Here is a 22,078-nt window from a genome sequence, read left to right as displayed (position 1 = left end):
TCCCAGGCCACAGCCGAGAGCTGGACTGGAAGAGGAGCAACTGGGACTAGAACCCAGTGTGCCAGCGCTGCAGGTGGAGGATTAGCCTATCGAGCTACGGCAGCGCTAGCAGCGCCAGATTCTGACCTAGTTGCTCCTCTTCCAGTCCAGCTCTCGGCTGTGGCCCGGGAGGGCAGTGGAGGATGGCCCAAGTGCTTGGGCCCTGCACCCGCAAGGGAGACCAGGAGGAAGCACCTGGCTCCTAGCTTCAGATCAGCGCAGTGGCCATTGAGGGGTGAACCAATGGAAGGAAGACCTTTCTCTCTGTCGCTTTGTCTCTCACTGTCCACTCTGCCTGTCAAAAAAAAAATGCACAAAAAAAATTCCTGTAGAATAGATAATTTTGGTTTCAGCATAGCTCTCCTTCCTACCTCCTCATTTAGAAAACATGCATTCCTGGGAGACTTCTGTATTTGCAAGTCAATTGTAAATACCTGGTTAGTGATCTGACTACACGTGACTGAAAGACGTAAAAAGTCATGGTAACTACGTGCAAAGGTCACGATCCATGTGAGTTTTACTGCTTTCTGTGCCTAAAGCTCTACTCCCACACAGAGGCTGTGTCAGAATAAAGCTACAGCTCTGCATGCAGGCCCCAGGGAAGAAGGTGAACACGTCAACAAAAAGTGTCTCGGAGCAGTCAGGCAAGGCAACACATTGGAGGCTCAACGGTCCCTTGAATGCGCTCTGATGCCCAGCTCACGGGCCCCTACGTAATGGGTTGATCTTCTTCAGCTAAGATGAGACCCAGCAGCTCCTGAATGGTGCTTTGCTCCTGGATGTCGAGCTGATACTCTCTGCAGAGACTGAGGGCCTGCATGGCATATTCCTCCGCCTGAAATAGAAATGCAATGACAAAAGGAAGCTGTCACAGGAAGGCAGAACATTGGGAGGAGGCCCCATCTGTGCTCAGTTCTAGAAATGCAGGAGAGAACTATTCACCTTCTCCCGCTAGCTGCTGAGCTCTTAAAATCTCCGAACACTGAGAGCTGGTGTTGTGATGTAACGGGTGAAGCTGCTGCTGCCTGCGACGCCCACCAGCATCTCATAGGGGCACCAGTTCGTGTCCCGACTGTTCCACTTCCAATCCAGCTCTCTGCTTACATGCCTGGGAAGGCAGTGGATGATGGCCCAAGTGCTTGGGCCCCTGCCATCCATGTGGGAGACTCGGATGGAGTTCCAGGCTCCTGGCTTCAGGCTGACCCAGCCTCAGCCACTAGGTCCCTCTGGGGAGTGAATCAGTAGATGGAAGATTCCCCGCCCCACACACACACACTCTTCCAAATAAATAAATAGATCTTTAAAGAAACAGAAGCCACAACGGTGACGTTTTTAATGACCTGACAGCACTTCCTCCCTGCCTGACTCTGAGCTCAGTGACTGAGGGTAGCTGGGGCTGCTCCTTCATTCCTGCCAGGACTCCCTGGAGCCCCCAGGCTTCCTGCCACTGCCAAGGCTCAGTTGCCTATGCAACCCTGGGAAGCCTCCCTGAAGGGAAGAGGATAACCCAGTGCCCATTACGCAGGCTGCACCCAACAAATGAGCAATGGCACGTGTGTCTGAACATTGCGGCTCCGGGGCTCGCTCGGGACAGAAGCCAGTGGAACCGGGCCAAACACAGCAGAGCTGGACTCCAGGCCTTCCTGCCTCCCTTTTGGGCAGGCGGGCTTTCCTGGGACACTTGCCTTTGAAGAATTCATCATCAGGTAGTAGAGCATGACCAGGGTTTTCAGAACGAAGACAGTTTTTTGGGGGGCTTTCTCAGTTGTCAATTCCCGAATGTTCAAGACTGAAGTCAGAACCCGGATGGCTTCTGCTTCCTGGGCTTCGTCTGCATTGGAAGGGGAGGGAAGACAAGACAGGCCTTGAGCAGCTGTGATGGTGCCTGGCAGGCAGGCGCCTCCTCTCGGGGGCTCTGGCAGAAGCTGTGCGAGTCACCTCACCGGAGCAGCCATCAGGGCAGCTCCGGGCACAGCCCAGCCTTGCCTAGCATGCCGTTTCCACGGAAACCTCTAAGGATGCTCACTCCCTCAGGCCCCCGAGTTGCTGAGGTGTCTCTCCTACAGAGTCCTGAGATTTAAAGCACTTAGGCTCCCCTTGGGCCCAATTCAGCTAACAGGGAGAGGCAGGGGAGGGGCTTGTGCCCGGCAGAAACTGAATTCCTCTTCCCCAGCCAAGGGTGCTTAAGACATAGCCTTCCTGGTTCCCTACGTGGGTCTCTTTTTTCCTCTCTGATTTCTGATCTTTAGTCACCATTTGTGGAGCAGTTATGGGTCAGACACTCTTAAAATCACTCAAGTACTAAGCTGAGAGAAACAGTTAGCAAGATGGACACCATAAAGTCAAAGTCGGCGCTCTTTGGGTATCTGTGACTTCCAAGTTCTCTGCTGTCACATGGACCCCTTTATAGTGAGAAAAGCAAACGAAGCTTCTCAGCTTCTAAGCTGCAGCTCAAAACCTCTCCTCCCCAAGTCTCCTTCTCCAGCCCCACCCGTCCTCCCCTTTGCATCCTGGGTCTCACCCAATGGTGTGATGTGTGCTCGTGCAGGGGTTGTTTAGCTGTCGCCCATAGCTCCCGTGTCACCCAGGGCACTGTCCATTTGGAGCAGAAACTAGATCCTCTCCTTTTAGCATCTCCGAGGGCAGGATGATGTGCAGTGCCACTCAATGCTTAACTTTTGCTGAGGCTGGGGAGAGGGGGGTTCAGACAGGGCCCTTCCACTGAGGAGCTCACTGTTCACGGAGGAGGAGGGCAAGGCACCAGAGCAAACCAGCGGCACAACTGCTGTGTGGAGTGTGCTGACCCTGGAGGGAGAGTGCTTAAGAAATGGATGCTGGGGCTGGCACTGTGGCACAGTGGGATAAGCCACAGCCTGCGGCACTGGCATCCCATCTGGGGGCTGGTTCATGTCTTGGCTGCTCCACTCCCGATCCAGCTCTCTGCTATGACCTGGGAAAGCAGTAAAAGATGGCCCAAGTCCTTGGGCCCCTGCACTCGTGTGAGATACCGGAAGAAGCTCCTGGCTCCTGGCTTCGGATCAGTCCAGCTCCGGCTGATGTGGCTATTTGAGGAGTGAACCAGTAGATGGGAGACCTTTTTTCTCTGTCTCTCCCTCTCTCTGTCTGTAACTCTGCTTTCAAATATAAATAAATAAATAAATAAATAAATCAAATCTTGAAAAACAACAACAACCACCACAACCAGATGCTATGAAGAAACCACGGGGGCTCTCACACGGGCTTTCCCTCCACAGCTATCCCTCATTCGCTCCCTGAAAGGCTGTGTGGGATGACAGGGCACTCCTGGAGCCCCACGTGTCACTTTTCCCATCAGCAAATGGGCAAGGATCGAGATGAGCACAGGGAGCAGGGGTGAGGCTGGAGCAGGAGGTGGGATGAAGTCACTGCTCTGCCACTTACCCAGGCCGGTGTCGTTCACAAATTGTTTGCCCAGTAAGTCTATCTGTTGGACGCGGGCCTGTGAGAGGACTTGATAGTGGTCATTTAAATATTTATACCAGATCTCAGCAACCTGTTGGGAAGGAGACAGAAGTCAGTCAAGCAGGCCAGACCTCAGCCTTTGGCCCCACCGGGTGGCGAGAGCAGCCAGGTTTCCTAACAGTATCTCTCATTGCACTTAGAGACAGAGGGGGCCAGGAGCCCAAGCAGGCCTGATCAGATGGAGTGTGAAAGGAATGGGCTGCCAAGGGCGTGTGGCAGGCTCAGCCGGAGCAGCCACAGTGGGATCAACGGCTACCATCTATGGGGCATTTTCAACACCAAACCTTCACAGCCTCACCACACCCCAATTGAGGTGACATTGTTACTATTCCTATTTTAAGTGTAAGTAAAGGAGGCTAAGAAAAGTCTTGATCAACTGGTAAGTTCTGTTAAGTGGCATAGCCAGGAACTAAACTCAGGTCTGACTCCAGAGCTTACTATGTTTCAGCTACACCAAACCGCCTCTGTCTGAGAAGTGGGTCTAAATAAAAATCAGCACTCACAGCGTGACAGCCTGTCACCTAGACCTGCTTCTTGTTAGGTGAGGTGTTACAGAACCAACGTAATTGATATTTTAATATCCTGGAAACCATCTAGAAGATTTCACATGTTAAGGTAAAAATAAGAAAGTACAGTGAGGCACCACAAGCATTTCAGACGACAGACTGTGTAGTGGCAGTGGTTCTGTGAGGGACCATCACCTACTGATCTCAGTCTGTGTCAGTACATGCTATGTTTTTCACAAATGGTGCAAATTCCTAAGGATCAATTCTTAGAATGTGTTCCTGTGATTAAGTTACACATGACTACAGTCTTATACTATTTGTTTTCATTTTTACTTTATTTATTTGAGAGTTCCCATCACCCCCCAAAATACCCATGATGGCAGGATTGGGCCAGATCAAAGCTGGGAAGCACATGGTTGGCAGGGCCTTGAGCCATCACTGCTGTCTCCCAGGGTACGGATTGGCAGAAAGCTGGAGTTGGGCACCAAACCCAGCTACTCCCATGTGGGACGCAGGTGTCCTACCTGGCGTCTTGACCCAGAGGCCAGATGCCTGCCCTCCCATATGCTCTTTGATCCCTTGGAAAGCTCTCCTCTATCATGCACCCCAACATGCCCACATGAGTGTGCATCTATGAGTATGTGCCACCAGCTATCTGGAGGGGTGTGATGCTTACTGGCCCATGACTCACTATTTGTTAATCACCCTATGGATAGTACAGATTAGTCTATTTTAGCAGTGAAGAAATGGGAAGGAGAAAAGTGGAGTATGTCATGTGTCAGGCCACGTAAGCTTGAGCAAGTCATTCCATCTCTCTGAGCCTCTCTCTCTGGTGTGTTCTCTAGAATGGTTTGACAGCAGTTCTAAGGTATCAGGGTCAAGGCTCTGTTGCCACATTCCCCAGCTCACCTTGGTGTACAGTGAGTCTGCCAGGTCCAACTTTTTAAGGCCATAGAAGATGTTGGCCAGGTGGAAGTACCCTCCTGAGGTTCTGATGTCCTCTGTTCCAAACGCGCAACTGGCAAAATAAATCTACAGCCAGAGGAAGAAGGAGAGTACTTGGGTTCACACTGAAAATCACACATCTGATAAAAGACTTGTAAACATAATACATATAAAGAACTTTTAGAAAAGCCCAATTTAAAAATGGACTAAGGATCTGAATGACACTCCTCCAAAAACATACATGAATGGCTAAGAAGCACAGGAAAAGATGCTTAGCATTGTTAATCATTGGGGAAATACTGAATAAAACCACAGTGAGATATCACTCCCTGCCCACTAGAGTGGCTATAATCAAAAAGACAGAAAATAACAAGTGTTGACAAGGTGTGGAGAAGAATGAAACCCTCTTGTGTCACTGATGGGAAGGTAAAATGGCACCGCCCTGTGGAAAGAGTTTGTCAAGTCCTCAAAAAGTTCAACAGAGTTACTGTGTGACCTGGTGATTCCTCCCCTGGGTGCTGACTCAAGAGAACAAAAGACGTGCCCGCACAAAGACTTGGAGATCAATGTGCGCGCAGCATTAGTCGCAATGACCAATGTGCAAACAACCGGAGTGCCCATCAACTGCTGAATGGACACACAAGTGTTGTGCAGCCAGACGGCCTGCTGCTGCTCAGAAACACAGAGGAACGAGTGCCGGATGCTGCAGCAGCAGGGACGCATCTCAGAACCATTGTGGTGGGTGAGAGCGGTCAGGTACAGATGACCACATGTGGTTCTGTTCAGATAAAATATCCAAAAGAGGAAAATCAATCGAGACCGAAAGTGCTGGTCTGGGCCTGGGCTGGGAATGGGAAATCACCGCAATGGCTAGCAGGGAGCTCTTCGGGGTGATGGAAGGTTTCCACGACTAGGCGGTGCTGGCGGTTGCAGAACTCTCTGAATTTGTTGAAATGCATTGAATTGTGTGCTTAAAACGGGCGAAGCTAATAATATGAAGGAATAAATTTGTGCTTTTTAAAGCTAGGCTGAGGATTGTGAACTTGATCTAATGCTTCACTGTGTGGCCCACCCCAGGACAGAATGTGCCTCTGCCTGATGTGTTGGAGGAGGCGCAGTACAGAGAGGAAACACAGTAAAGAATTGTGTCATTCATGGCCCAGTGGAAAGACATGGCACCCTCAAAAGAGACTGAAGATACTTCATTGGAAGAGTTATCCAAGATATGGAAGGGTTAAGGAACCAAGAATGGCTAGTGAAGCGCTAGGGACTACCAACAGTCAGAAACTGTTACCATCCCAGCATCTGAAGAGGTCAGGATTACCAGGGCCTGGCCAGAGCTAGCACTGTGCAAGAAGGCCAGGGAGGAGCACTGCCCCTGCCAGGGTGGGGGGAGGCCGAAAGGCAGCAGAGAGAATAAACACCCCCTCCTCTCATTCTCCACCGCCCTGCTTTGCCTCCTATTCCACAAAACCAGAGAACAATGGAGTCCAGGTTGTGTAATCTCCGGAGGTCAGCCTCCCATGGCACAGAGGTTTGGGTTGGAGGACATGGGGAACAAACAGCCCAAGGGTGAATCTGTGGGTAGTGTGCAGCAGCAGGCCCCAGGGGAGGGCTGTCCAGTGGAGTGGACAAGAAAGCATCAGCCTGCATGGGGACGGCAAACCAATTCTAAAGTAGCCCAACATTTCAGGCTCAGAACCTCTTCCTTTCGGTAATAGTTTCTGGTAATTAGACTGAAATCTTAATGAAATCTCATACATTTTGGAAGAATAGCTCGTTTATCACCGTCATCATCTTATCCAACATGTGCACAGAATTTGATAGTTTGTAGTGTTCTCTTACAAATCTAGCTCATTTAAATTTAACAATCACACTCTGATTTTAAAAAATAATAGCCAGAGGCTGGCACTGTGGTGCAGCAGGTTAATGCCCTGGCCTGAAGTGCCGGCATCCCATATGGGCACTGGTTTGAGTTCCAGCTGCTCCTCTTCCAATCCAGCTCTCTGCTATGGCCTGGGAAAGCAGTAGAAGATGGCCCAAGTCCTTGGGCCCCTGAATCCGTGTGAGACACCCAGAAGAAGCTCCTGGCTCCTGGCTGCGGATTGGTGCAGCTCCGGCTGTTGTGGCCAATTGGGGAGTGAACCATCGGATGGAAGACCTCTCTCTCTCTCTCTGCCTCTCCTCTCTCTCTGTAACTCTTTCAAATAAATAAATAAATCTTTTTAAAAATAATAAAAAATGAAAAACCTGCTGGCACCGCGGCTCACTAGGCTAATCCTCCGCCTTGCGGCGCCAGCACACCGGGCTCTAGGCCCGGTCTGGGCGCCGGATTCTGTCCCGGTTGCCCCTCTTCCAGGCCAGCTCTCTGCTGTGGCCAGGGAGTGCAGTGGAGGATGGCCCAAGTGCTTGGGCCCTGCACCCCATGGGAGACCAGGAGAAGTACCTGGCTCCTGGCTTCGGATCAGCGCAGTGCGCTGGCCGCAGCGCGCCGGCCGCGGCGGCCATTGGAGGGTGAACCAATGGCAAAAAGGAAGACCTTGCTCTCTGTCTCTCTCTCTCACTGTCCGCTCTGCCTGTCAAAAAAAGGAAAAAAAAAAAAAAACCCTAAGGGCTGACACTGTGGCAGACTGGGTAAAGCCACCACCTGCAGCACCGGCATTGCATTTCAGTACCAGTTCAAGTCCCAGCTGCTCCACTTCTGATCCAACTCCCTGCTATTGCATCTGGGAAAGCAGCAGAGAATGGCCCAAGTGCTCGGGCCCCTGCACGCACATGGGAGACATGGAGGAAGCTTCTGGTTCCTGGCTTCAGCCTGGCCTAGCTCTGGCCGTTGAAGCCATTTGGGGGAATGAGCCAGCAGATGGAAGATCTCTCTCTCTCTCTCTGTCTTTCTCTCTTTCTCTAACACTGCCTTTCAAATAAAAACAAATCAAACTTTAAAAAAAAGTAAACAGGCATTCTCAGGACCATGTGGGTGTTAGAATTGAACTTGTTTACATCATTGGCCAGATGATAGCGGGCTTCCTCATAGTTTTCCTTAGCCACGTAGAGAAGTCCAAGGTTCCGATGCAGTAAAGAATGGGTGGCGCTACTACAGTGAGTTGACTTGAGAACGGTCCACTGGGCTTGGGATAGATATTCTTCAGCCTGAACGATCCGGCCCAGACCTGCCCAAAAGCAGTAAAAAAGGTGATTCAGAATCCAGCCATGACGAAGCATGAGTCATCACCCATTCATTCGTTTATTCATATTTACTGACACACAAAAACTTGTACAGGAGTATTCATAGCAGCCTATCCACAGCAGCAAAACAACAGGGGCAGGTACTGTGGCGTGGTAAGTTAAGCCACTGCTTGGGATGCCTGTACCCCATATCTGAGTGTTAGTTTAAGTCCTGGCTACTTCACTTCCAATCCAGCTTCCTGCAAAGCAGGAATGACAGCCCAAGCGCTTGGACTCCCGCCACCCATGTGGGAGACTTAGAGTTCCTGACTCCTGGCTTCGGCCTGGCCCAGCTCTGGTTGTTGCAGGCATTTGTGGAGTGAAGCAATGGATGAAAGATATTTCTCTCTCTCTCTCTCTCTCTCTCTGTCTCTCTGACTTTCAAGTAGGTGAAAATAAATAAATAAGTCTTTAAAAACAGTAAAAATTTAAATGTCCATCAACTGATGAATGGACAACATGGTATATTTGTATCCATGGGTAGAATATTTTTCAGTCACAAAAAAAATGAAGTACTATTCCTGCTACATTGTGACTAAACCTTGAAATCACTGTACTCAGTGAAAGAAGCCAGATACTAAAGGCTACATATTTGCATGATTCCATTTCTATGAGATGTGCAGAATAGGCAATCCACCGAGACACAGAGCAGAGCAGGGACTGTCAACAGCCAGCAGTGCCTGGGGTGACTAACAGGGAACAACTCCTGACACTTCCCGGCTTCCTCAGAGGGGTAATAAAAAGGTTCTGGAATCAATCGTGACGATGCTCATACAGCTTTGTAAGTATACCAACACCCCGAACTCCACTTGAAAAGGGTAAATTTTATGATGTATGAATTACATTTCAATTAAATATATATCCTTATTTAATGACTTTTATGTGCTAGGCCTTGTGTTGAGTGATGAGGATTCAAAGATGAATCAAATCCATTACCCTGGAAAAACACACTGATGGGTTGGGGAAGCCATGAAAACCCCTCAGTTCACAGTACAGTGTACTCATAAATGTGACGATAGAAACATCAGGTTTGGGAGTGGCGGAGTGGGAAGTGTACAATGCTATGGCTGAGGTAGAGAGGGACAGTGGAGTAGGGAAAAGCGTGATCAGCAGAATCTGAGCCAGGTTTTGAGAAATTTTTCCCAGACAGAAGACATGAAAGGCAGCCCAGGCAGAGGTAAAAGCACGGGCAATGTCGTGGAGTTAGGAGAGAGAGTTGGGTTTGGAGAATTACAGGTTGTGATGCTTGAGTGTCAGGAGATAAGGCTAGAGAGATAGGCAGCAGGGCTGGGCTCTTGCACTTCCTACCCAGTTTCCCACTAATGTGCACCCTGGGAGGCACAGGTGATGGCTCAAGTGCTGGGTCCCTGTCACCCATGTGGGAGACTCGAAAGGAATTCCTGACTCCTGTCTTTACCCTGGCCCAGGCATCTGAGGAGTGTACCGGCAAACCCAAGATCTCTCTCTCTCTCCCTCTCTCTCTCTCTCTGCCTTCCAAATAAAATTAAAGTAAATAAATTTTTAAAAAGAAGAAGAGGTAGGCAGATCTCCCATGGGGGAGACCTGGATTGGATTCCAAGCTCCTGGCTTTAGTCCTGGCCCTGCTGATAAAGTCATTTGAGGAGTGAATCAGTGTATGGTCTCTCTCTCGTTCTCTCTTCCTCTCCTTCTCCCTCCCTCACTCACTCTCAAACAAGTAAATAAATAAATACACTTTAAAAACAAAATCACATTTATTTCTGATATCTGGATACTCTTGATACTTGGAACTTTAATTCCTAACAGCTACCTGCCCCCTCCCTGGCTTTCCCCCAGAGAGGTTGCTGGGACTGGACAGGAAACTAGAGCGGCAGAATTCTCAGAGCAGGAGGCACACTCTGGGTGCGAAGCACTTTGTGTGGCAGATGCTGCCGCACAGACGGCAGCAATAAAGGGTCCGGGGTGAGGACGCAGGCCCCTTGTAAATCAGCCTCCTGCTCTTCGTCCCTCCTCTCAGGCCTAGTTCCTAGGTACACATCTTGTTCTGGTTGTAATCCTAGGCCACTGAGGTAAAGGGATGGGCTGCTGCTGGCCCTCTGTCCTTAGCCCGAACCAGGAAGGTGACCAGCGAGTGGGTGCGTTCAGCCGCGCCTCTTCCACACAGAGCCTGCCTGCCGCGGCACAGGGCTGAAGCGAAGGCGGTGGAGGCCGGAAGTGCGGCTCTCCCAGGGCTGACAGGAAGAGCACACGGAACAGAGGACAGCCACCTGAGGACCAGTGGCACTCGTCTGGAGGGGGAGGCTTACGCTGGGTTGGAGGCAGATCTCAGAGAGTTGGCAGGACTTGGTGATTGACAGTAAAGGAACACAGAAGAGAGCAGGCACAGATGACTCACGGGGTGTGGCTGGGAGGCCCCTGGAGGAAGAGAAGCCAATCGCCCGTACTGAGAGTGTGCTAGCTGCCCTGCTCTGTGTGGACCATTTGCAGATGTTACTTGAAAAAAGTTATTTGTTGATTTTTATTTACTTGAAAGGTGGGCGGCAGGGGAGACAGAGTTAGAGAATCTTCCATCCACTGGCTCATTCCTCTACCCACTACACCACAACACCAGATGGATAAAGCCCAGACTTCTAAAGCAAACTATGAGACCTTGCTTATTCTAACCCTTAGATGAATTCTCTTACCACAGTTCTATAACCTGTGTTTTTCAAATTATTTTCTCCCTTTCATCCAGGCACAGGGGCCTTCTCCCAGTGGCTGCTCTATGGCCACTTCCTCCACTTTTCCCCCTCCCCCCCTCTTAACCAACTGGTTACTGTGGAGGGCTCAGCTTGAAGGTTACTACTTCCTTGTCTAGAAGCCTCTTCCTAGCACCCCTGCCACAGTGGGTCTCTTTCTTTTTTTTTTTTTTTAATATTTACTATAATCATTTGAGAGGCAGATGGAGGCAGAGACAAGAAACAAGGGTGCCAGCCTTGGTTTATGACAGCAGTGCAGTTCTAGTCCCTTGTGAAGCCTCAACTCACTTCGGACACTCCAGCATCCTAATAAATCTCTTCTGTTTCATAGGCCAGCTTTAGTAGATTTCTATCTGCTGTGGCCCAAAGTCTGTGACATCTCTTCCTCCACATTGGGCCATACTTCACAACAACCTTGTTCTTCCATAAATGGTGTCTTGGTGACATTGTCAAAGCTGGACTCTGGTCATCAGCGTGACTTAACTTAGCACTTCTTAAGGGCTCCAGGAGGTCTACGTCAGCGTTACTCACCAAGGCTGGCCTCAGCCAACAGCAGGTAAGCAGGCACAAGCTCTACTGAACTCAGGCCGTGAATGTTCATGCGGAAGCGGAGGGAATGCAAAGCTGCAGGGACAGCATCTTCGTGTCTTCCTTCAAAGAGATATTTCTGGGCAACAGTGTAGCAGAATTCAATCAAATGCTTCTGTGGAAGACAGAAATAGAGCATCCAAGACAGTGAGCAGGTAAGAGGCAAAGGGGGATACAATACACCTGGAGATGAAGCCCAAAGCTAAGGAACCAATGGAAGACATTTTAAGACTGCTCCTACTATTGTGGACATGAGACCCTAATGGACGACATAAAAGGCAACCTCTGGACGGTGAGGCCCTCAGGATCCAAGAGCACGTGTCCTTTCCCCAAGTTCAGTGCTTGACATATGTGAAAAGTTCCTAGTTGGGTACATGAGTGTTATTTTTGTGGTCCCAATACAACATCAGTTGAGCAATGCTATTGTGTGTCACAGAAATTTAAAACTTGCTGCCTTTTGATTTAACTTTGAGAGAAACATCTCAGTTTTCCTTCTGGAACTGTCTTACTTAGCTAATATAGGAAACAACTTTAACTTTGCATTGTTCCAAGGCCACTATCAAAGTGTCATTAACACTAAAATTGATGAACCTAGTGTTTGGAGATTGACAATTAATGAAGGGCTAATTAAAAAAAAAAAAGAAAAAAACAAGGGTGCTATTATCAGAGAGTAAAATATCCCACCCCAAAGATGTCCTTTAGCACATTTTGAGTTGGTTATTCAGAGAAACCGCAGACCTGCAGACATGGGCATGGCCCTGGAAAGCTGTGCTTCTGTAAAAGGAAACTGAAGTCTCTACATTAGACAACAAGGATGCAGGCAGAGGCTTTTCTATCTGATACCCCCTTATCTACTTAGGAAAAATGTCTTCATAGGAAGATGAGAATGGGAGTTGGACATCTGGCCCAGACTGAAATGGCCAGAGGCAGCCTTCTGCTGTTACCTGGGAGACTAGCTCCCTTATAAGACCACCTTAATTGGGTGAATTTTTGTCTCGCCCTTCCCTAATTTGTGCCACCACCCACTCCCAGCAATCTCAAGCCCCTATTTCTTTCTATAGCTCAAAATGCTATTTAAGCTTCAGCCATCTGATCCTTTCTTTTCATCTCAAATTTTGTATATGGCTCCTGTGTTTCTACACATTAACACAGTTGTGTACATTTTTCTCTGTTAATCTCTTTACTGCCATTTCATAGACTAAAATTACAGAAACTTAAGAGGGAAATTAGAAAATTTAAAACTTCCCTACACTATTGATGTGACAGTAACAGGTGCTAGTTTTGCTGATATCCTTTATTTATTCAGTAGTGTATTTAAAAAACCTCTTCTTACATAACCAGGCTCTTATCTGGCATATGAGGATGCTGTGAGCGGATTTATTTACTTATTTATTGACAGGCAGATTTAGACAGTGAGAGAGAGAGAGAGAGAGAAAGGTCTTTCTATCCGTTGATTTACCCTCCAAATTGCTGCTACGGCCATGCCGATCCGAAGCTTCCTCCTGGTCTCCCATGGGGGTGCAGGGCCCAAGCACTTGGGCCATCCTCCACTGCACTCCTGGGCCACAGCAGAGAGCTGGACTGGAAGAGGAGCAACCGGGACAGAGTCCGGCGCCCCGACCAGGACTAGAACCTGGAGTGCCAGTGCCGCAGGTGGAGGATTAGCCAAGTGAGCCGCGGCACCGGCCTAGAGGATTTATGTTCTCCGCACATTCCTATGTTAAAGCCCTGTTAGTCTCTCTGAATGTGACTGTATTTGAAGAGAGGGTCTTTAAGGATGTGATTATGATAAAATGAAGCCATCACAGGGGACCCTAACCTAATCTGATGGTGTCTATGAGGAAAAGGAAGTTGGGCATACATAGAGTCACTAGGAATGGGTGTAGACCAAGGACAGCAAGAAGGTCGCCTTCTGAAAACCAAGAAGAGAAGCCTCCGAAGACACTGAACCTGCTGACTCCTTGGTCTTGAACTTCTAGCCTCTAGAAGTGTGGGGAAATAAGAACGTACTGTCTGAGCCACTCAGTCTGTATTATTTTGTATGCAGCCTGAGCAGACTAATACGGTGAGAGTTTAATAAATGTGTGGGACACAACTGACCAGAACGTATGGAGGATATAAAATCATAGAGAAAACCCTCTGCCCTCATCAAGGCTACACTGTGGTTATCTCAGCACAGTTGAGGCCTTCCCCTCGTGCCGTGTCCTCTGGCTGCACCTGTGAGTTAGCCCTGCGACAGGCGGGACCTACCTGCCGCTGCTGCAGCTGCTGCAGGCCGTGTTGGCGCTCTTCCTCGGAATTGTAGAAGGGCATGGTAGTGCGCAGTGGAATCAGGAGCTGACATATCTTCTCATGGATGCTGCCCCAGTCAGCTCTCTGATGCACCACTCCACTGGCAAGAAAAACACGGGCTTCATTATCTTTATCTTTGGCCTGACCTAAGACGTCATGGGCCCTCTGAGTGCCCTAGACCTAGAGACTGGAAAAAGACATCCAACACAAACCAGGAAGGGAGCCTCAAGCCATTTCTGACACACATTTCTTTGCCTGCATGTGGATACTTAATAGTAATGAAACCATGTTGGGGCCAGCGTTGTGGCAAAGTGAGTAAATCTGCCGCCTGTGATGCTGGCATCCCATAGGGGCCCTGGTTGATGTCCCAGCTGCTCCACTTTCAATCCTCTCTGTAACTCTGATTTTCTAATAAATAAATCATAAAAAAAAAAACAAAAACAAAAACAAAAAACAGTGTTGAGGGTGGGGAGGGTGGGAGGATGGGAGGTTGTTACTTCTGTTGGCACATGTTCACATTCTGAAGTCACACAGGGATATGGTGGTTGATCTGTTTAATTAATAATAACAGAGACAACTTTAGTTCTTTTTAAAGATGTATTTATTTATTTACTTATCTATTTATTTATTTAAAAGGTAGAGTGACAGAGAGCGAGAGGGAGAGACACAGAGAGAGAAATCTTCCATTCACTAGTTCACTTCCCAAATGGTCTCAACAGTTGGGGCTGGGCCAGGTTGAAGCCGGAAGCCAGGAATTCCATCTGGGTTTCCCATATGAGTGGCAGTACCTGGGCCATCATTAGCTGCCTCCTCAGGTGCATTAGCAAGAAGCTGGATACGAAGCAGAGTAGCTGATCTTGAACTGGCATCCCCACATAGAATGCTGATGTTGCAAGTGACAGTTTCACACACTGGGCCACGATGCTATGAGGTCATTTTCTTATTTATTTATTTATTTATTTGACAGGCAGAGTGGACAGTGAGAGAGAGAGACAGAGAGAAAGGTCTTTCTTTGCCATTGGTTCACCCTCCAATGGCTGCTGCGGCCGGCGCGCTGCGGCAGGCGCACGGCGCTGATCCGATGGCAGGAGCCAAGTGCTTCTCCTGGTCTCCCATGGGGTGCAGGGCCCAAGCACTTGGGCCATCCTCCACTGCACTCCCTGGCCACAGCAGAGAGCTGGCCTGGAAGAGGGGCAACCGGGACAGAATCCGGCACCCCGACCGGGACTAGAACCTGGTGTGCTAGCGCCGCAAGGCGGAGGATTAGCTTAGTGAGCCGCGGCAACGGAGGTCATTTTCAAGATGTCTGATTACCAAAGTTGATGGATTTGAGTCTTTTTCTCGGGAAATGGAAGGAATTTACTTTTTTTTTTTTTTGACAGGCAGAGTGGACAGTGAGAGAGAGAGACAGAGAGAAAGGTCTTCCTTTTTGCCGTTGGTTCACCCTCCAATGGCCGCCGCGGCCGGCGCGCTGCGGCTGGCGCACCGCGCTGATCCGATGGCAGGAGCCAGGAGCCAGGTGCTTTTCCTGGTCTCCCATGGGGTGCAGGGCCCAAGCACGTGGGCCATCCTCCACTGCACTCCCTGGCCACAGCAGAGATCTGGCCTGGAAGAGGGGCAACCGGGACAGAATCCGGCGCCCCGACCGGGACTAGAACCTGGTGTGCCGGCGCCGCTAGGCGGAGGATTAGCCTAGTGAGCCGCGGCGCCAGCCAGAATTTACATTTGATAAGGCTCTAGGAGATACCCTAAGAACCTGTTTTCCTAGAACCAGTGCCACCAGTTGCGTGGCTGTGATGAGCACCTAGCATTGTCTGCAGGGCTTTCAGTGGTGGGGAGGGGACTCTGAATGTTCCCTGACTTCACTGGAGCAGCAGGTGATCTTGTATATAACTACTTAACTCTTTTTTTTCTGTTTTTATTATTTAATTTTTAAAAAGATTTTATTTATTTGAGAGGCAGAGTCACAGACAGAGGTAAAAGGTCTTCCATCTGCTGTTTCACTCCCCAAGTGGCTGCAACAGCTGGAGCTGGGCTGATCTAAAGCCAGGAGCCAGGAGCTTCTTTCATGTCTCCCATGCAGGTGCAGGGGCCCAAGATCTTGGGCCATCTTCCACTGCTTTCCCAGGCCATGAGCAGAGAGCTGGAACAAAAGAGGAACAGCCAGGACACAAACCAGTGCCCATATGGGATGCTGGAGCCACAGGTGCCAGTGCACTGCACCACAGTGCAGGCTCCTAACTACTTAACTCTTTACAAACAAAACAAAGTCGGGACCAGTGTTGTGGTGTAGCAGGTAAAAGCTGCTACCTGCAGTGCTGGCATCCTATATGGGTGCCTGTTTGAGTCCCAGCTGCTCCACTTCCTATCTAGCTCTCTGCTATGGCCTGGGAAAGCAGTAGAAGATGGCCCAAGTCCTTGGGCCCCACTGTCTTCAGATCGGCGCAGCTCTGGTTGTTGTGGCCATCTAGGGAGTGATCCAGTGGATGGAAGACTTTCTCTCTCTCTCTCTCTCTCTCCCTCTCTCTCTAACTCTGCCTTTCAAATAAATAAATAAATCTTTTTTAAAAAAAAGTCTGTTATTAGCACCTTGAAGGTCAGGAGCATTAGTATAGAGAAATTTTTTTTTTTTTAGTATAGAGAAATTAAGGAGTTGCTCTTAAGCTTGTATTCCAAAAATCAATGTTTTATAGTTCTCCAGGAAGGAGCACTGTGACAATGTGGTTTATAGCTTTTCTGAATGTGTGTTTGCATATCTAGTGTTTTTGAATACTCAGTTGGACAGGACACAGACAGAACATTTGCATCATTGCAGACAAATTCTACTGGACAGCACTCCCGGAGTAACCACTCCCATCTCTTAAATACCTCTATGAATGACTCCCAAATCCATTATCAAATTTTGACTTTTTTTTAAAGATTTTATTTATTTATTTGAAATTCAGAGTTACACAGAGAGAGCAGAGACAGAGAGAGAGAGAGAGGTCTTCCATCCACTGGTTCACTCCCCCATGGGCCACAACGGCCAGAACTGTGCTGATCCAAAGTCAGGAGCCAGGGGATTCTTCCGTGTCTGCCACAAGGGTGCAGGGACCCAAGGACTTGGGCTGTCTTCTACTGCTTTCCCAGGCCATAACAGAGAGCTGGATCGGAAGTGGAGCAGCCAGGTCTTGAACTGGTGCCCATATGAGATGCCGGCGCTTCAGGCCAGGGCATTAACCCACCGCGCCACAGCGCCAGTCCCAAAATTTTGACTCTTCCTCCAATCATGTGGGGCTTCCCCCCTCAATTTTAATTGTAGCATAATTCAAATGACATAAAATCTACCATTTTGCAGTTACAATTTAGTATTTCTTAGTATATTTACAAAGTTGTTTAACTATCATTTGATGTAAGTCTAGGATATTTTCATCAACTCCAAAGCAAACGTTGTGCCTGCCAGCAGCCATGCCCATTCTTCCCTCCTAAAATTGACATCCAGCAATCATCAATCTATTTTCTCTCTCTCTCTCTCTCTCTCTGTGTGTGTGTGTGTGTGTGTGTGTGTGAATCTAACCATTCTGGATATTGCATATAGATGGAAATCAATTTGGAAAACCTGTGGTCTTCAGTGTTTGCCTTCTTTCACTTACAATAAGGTTTTCAGGGGCCGGCATTGTGGTATAGGGGTTAAGCTGCCACCTGCAGCACTGACATCCCACATGGGTGCTGGTTCAAGCCCCTGCTGCCCCACTTCCGCTCTGGCTCTCTGCTAATGTGCCTGGGAAAAGCAGCGAAGATAGCCTAAGTCCTGCGACCCCTGCCACCCAGGTGGGAGGCCCAGAAGAGGTTCCTGGCTCCTGTCTGGCCCAGCCCTGGATGTTGTGGCCATTTGGGGCATAAATCAGTGGATATAAGACCTCTCTCTTTCTCTGTCTCTCCCTCTCTGTAACTCTTTCAAAGAAATAAAGTCTTTAAAAAATGTTTTCAAGGTTCATCCACATTGTAGCTCATATAAATATTACATTCCTTTTTTATAACTGAATAGTATTCCTCTGTGAGGCTACACTACATTTTGTTCTTCCATTCCTTAGTTGATTCACATTTGGGTTGTTTCCACTTTTTTGCCATTATGGATAACGTTGCTGTGAACATTTGTGTACAAGTTTTTGCATGAACACGTTTTTAATTTCTCAGGGATATAACTAAGAATGAAATTGCTGGGTCATATCATAACTCTATGTTTAACCATTTTCTTCCTCTACCAGCAATGTACGAGGGTTCCAATTTCTCTATATTGTCACAAACATTTGTCATTTTCCACTTTTTTTAATTATACCCATCTTAGTGCATGTAACATAGTATCTCATAGTAGTTTTGACTTGCATTTCCCCAACATTTTTCATGTGCTAATTGGACATGTACTTGCATAAGTATACTCCATGCTATTTGCACAACAACAACAACAAAAATCTAATGATGCATTTCTCAGAGCTTCTCCACAGTCCACTGTTAAGTGACGCATGATTATTTGGTAATTCCAAACATTCCCATCTGTTACCACTGATTTTATTACATTGTGATTGGGGAACTTTGTATGATTTTAGTCCTTATAAATGTATTGAGATTTGTTTTATGGTCTAACATGCAGTCTATTCTGAAGAATGTTCTATACACACTTGAAAAGAATATGTATTCTGTTACCGAGTGGTGTTCTACAAATGTCTGTTAGGTCTAGCTGGTTTATAGTGCTGTACAAGCCTTATGTTTTCTTATTAGTCTTCTATCTAGTTGTTCTATTCATTACTGAAATTGGAATAATGAAGTCGCCCACTGTTATTACTGAATTATCTATTTCTTCCTTCAATTCTGTCAGTTTTTGCTTTATGTATTTTGAAGCTCTGTTGTTAGATGCATACAATCATGGGTTTTTGCATTTCTTTTGCCTGTTACACATTTTCACTTACACGTGAGACAGCTAACTGTTGGATTCCACTTACACATATTACAGAACAGATAACAATAATCTAGGAGAGAGGCCATATGCAGAGTAAATGTTTTAAGCTTTGAGAACTACATGGTCTCTATTGCAGCAACATACTGTTATAGCACAAAAGCAACCAGAGACAATACATGGCTCTTCTATCTGCAACAATAGAAATGTGATCATATTGACCTTAGAAACTGTAACTGCTACCATAGAAAAAGTTGTTTGGGGGAGGAGGGGTTAGAGAATTACTGTAAACAGATCAGTAAAAGCACTTAACAGCCAGAATATAGAAACAGCTGCCTTTCAAATAAATATATAAATCTTAAAAAAAAAAAAAAAGCCTATAGAAAAAGTACCTAGTTTTGTTCTAGGACAGGAGGGCATAGAACTCTCTTAAAAAGAGACAGAGAAAAAAAGAGATGACCTTAATGAAAGTTAAAAACATGTGAAAGAAGAGAAAGAAAAAACATTAATGATAAGGGCATAGAAAATGACAATTTATTCATACATTTATCAAATATTAATAGCAACTATTTCAAGATATTTTGCTGGAGACCATGGGGCATAAACAGACAAGTCTAACACAGATGAAAAGATGCTAGCACACATGTGCCGTTCCTTCTATACACATTCAACATAATACCTGACGTCAATGAAGAGCACTGAAACAGAGATAACATGCTCACAAACAATTAAAACAGAGGGGAATTAAGAGCGACCTGAGAGGACAGAGTGAGTTGTGAGGAAGGAATTACTTCTGGCTGGAGGGATAAAGAGGGCAGGGTGTCTTAGTTGAATCTCTCCCTGGAGTGCCAGACCTGTACTTGGGGTTGTATACTGGCCAGCTCTCCCAAGGCAGCCTGAAACCCCTCAAAGTCTGCACTCACAACAGAATCTATCACCCACCACCTACTCCGCTGCATCCCTTACCCAGGTTAATGGATTTATTGCACATTCAGAAATTCATTTATTCAACAAATGTGCACTGGGTGGCCGGCATGTGTGGGCACTAGTAAAAGGCAAAGGCATTAGTTAAGTGAGCAATAACTAGTGTGGTGGGAAATGAAGGTAGAGAGGTAATCAGTGCTTGCAGGTCCTGTTACAAATTCAGAATTATATTCTAAATGCAGCGAAGCCACCAGAGGGCACAGCAGACGCCATTCCTGCCCTCCTAGAGCATACAGCTTAATAAAGGGTGCAACGAACAACGAACTTCAGTCCATGCCCTGAGTGTTAGGCTGGGGGACGTGGAGTTCTGTGAGGGCACTGAGGAGGGCGACCTGGTCCCATCTGAGACAGGACCACCGCACTAGCTCCTTACTCGGTCATACAGCCGTTAGTGGCTGCCTTCCAGTCACCACTGCCTATCATCTTTCCTAACACAAAATACAGCATGTTGGCTCAGAACCATCCACAGCTTCCTGGAGGATAAATTCCAAGCTCCTTGATCTCATGCCACTGCCTGGCCCTAATATTTATCTTCTTTGTTTAAATTTCTACCACTATTTTATAGCAATGATTTTCATATTTTTGACTCAACCCACATAGTAAAATAATTTTACCAGTATAATACACACATATCCCCATAAAACACTAAAACCAAAGTTTTAAGAAACAATTCAACCATGGTTGCTCTGACACTTTCTATGCTATGCTATGTCTTTTCTTTAAATGCTGATTTTGACTTATTTACGACCTGCTAAAGAATCCTGGTTTACAGCCTGAAAATCATTGACTGCTTCCTCCACTATTATCTTTTCCACTCACTTTTCAGAAGATTCTGTTCTTTCACCTTTCACCCAAGCAATTCGGGATGCCAGGAATGCCCCACCCTTCTTCATATATCAAGTTCCAAACACTAGTTCCTCAGTGAAACCCTTCTAAATACTGCCCCAAGCACTATGCTTCCTTCCTCAGAGGTCCTGGGACTTAGCATACCCCGCATTACCAGTCCTTGTCATGTAGGTTGTGTTTTGACTTTTTAAAAATAAACAAGTCAGGGCAGGTTTTCTGGCACAGCAGGTTAAGCCACCACTGCTTGGGATGCCCAGATCTCATATTGGAAGGTGGGTTGGAGTTCTGGCTCATCTGCTTCTGACCCACCTTCCTGCTAAAGAACCAAGAAACCATGGTTTCTGCCACCCATGTGGGAGCCACAGATGTTGTTCCTGGCTTCTGGCTTCAGCCTGGTCCAGCCCAGTTGTTGGGGCATTTAAAATGAACCAGCAGATGGAAGATCTCTCTCTCTCTCTCTCTCTCTTTTAAATAAATAAAACTTTTAAAAAATAAGCAAGTCAGTCTGCTGTGGATTAGGTTTCTGGATGTCAGTAACATATCTCAGGCCCCAGTTGGATGTAGTCTAAAGCAAAGGTGGGGCACTGTCCGGCTGAATGAAGACAGACTCCTCTGGTACCACCCTCCTTCCTCCCCTGCCAGCCCATTAGCTGTGTTCCTGCTGCTGGCTCACCGCCCTGTCCTATTCGGAGCTGCGCTGGCTCGCTCCTCCCCTCTCTCCCCTGTATCTGCAGATCTGTAGGTCTGCTCTCAGACAGGCTGCCTGCCTGCCCAATGGCCCGTCACATTTCTTTTACTTGTTTTTTGACACCTATCGTTCTCCGAAAAGCTCCTGCTTTCTCTTTAAACGTCTGTCTCCGGCGTGTGACTGTTCCTCTTGGAGGGAACCGGTCGACCGCGGTGCCGCAGTAACTTCAGCACCTAGAACAGTGCATAGCATACAACAGGCCCCCTCACAGGGCACCGGGCGACCACCGAGGGGGCGGAAGAGGCGGCGGACGAGCTCACAGAGTCCCCGGGGCCTGTCTCGCAGCAGCCTCGGGGGTCCCTGGCAGGACCGCGGCTCACGCAGAGCGCCCCGGCGCAGGCCGGCGAAGGGGCCGAGGGAGGGAGTCGAGGCGCCGGGGCCACGTTCCAGGGCCTACCAGTAATAGGTGACCGCGCAGGCCGCGCACACCCGCTCCGCCGGGGCCTCGCACACCTCGCAGCACAGCCGGCGCCCCTTGGGCACCGCCAGCGGGTAGATCACGTTCATGTTGCGGGCGGCGGCGTCGGTCTCTAGGACGGTTGCCCGGCGAGGCTGCGCTGGACCCTGGGCGTCACGTGACGATCGCCGGGCAGCCCGGTTCTCCCGTTTCAAGGGCAAAGGGAAGGGGTGTCGCTCTTCCGACCTCTGATGTCTATTTTTGAAGTGTTTAAAAAAAAAAAAAAAAAAAAACTAAAAGGACGTAACCCACAGCTTCAAAGACTAAGCAGCTAGGGAATGTAACTCCAATCGAATC

At 48.0% G+C, this 22,078-nt stretch overlaps 1 protein-coding gene across 1 annotated transcript; it reads right to left on the bottom strand.

The window, feature by feature from the left end:
- Window positions 1-538: 538 nt before the first annotated feature.
- Window positions 539-22,008, bottom strand: ZMYND12 (zinc finger MYND-type containing 12). The gene is made up of 8 exons (XM_070078644.2): window positions 21,722-22,008; window positions 13,772-13,913; window positions 11,465-11,636; window positions 7,992-8,161; window positions 4,956-5,078; window positions 3,460-3,571; window positions 1,725-1,870; window positions 539-874 (listed from the first exon to the last, which is right to left on the bottom strand). The coding sequence occupies exons 1-8, from the start codon at window positions 21,829-21,831 to the stop codon at window positions 749-751; spliced, it is 1,101 nt and encodes a 366-aa protein (XP_069934745.2). The 5' UTR covers window positions 21,832-22,008; the 3' UTR covers window positions 539-748.
- Window positions 22,009-22,078: the final 70 nt, after the last annotated feature.

This window comes from Oryctolagus cuniculus, chromosome 7 (genome assembly GCF_051225735.1).
Source record: "Oryctolagus cuniculus isolate XC-2025 breed Fujian yellow rabbit chromosome 7, ASM5122573v1, whole genome shotgun sequence".
Lineage (NCBI taxonomy): Eukaryota > Metazoa > Chordata > Mammalia > Lagomorpha > Leporidae > Oryctolagus > Oryctolagus cuniculus.
This window is presented reverse-complemented; position numbering and strand designations above follow the sequence as displayed.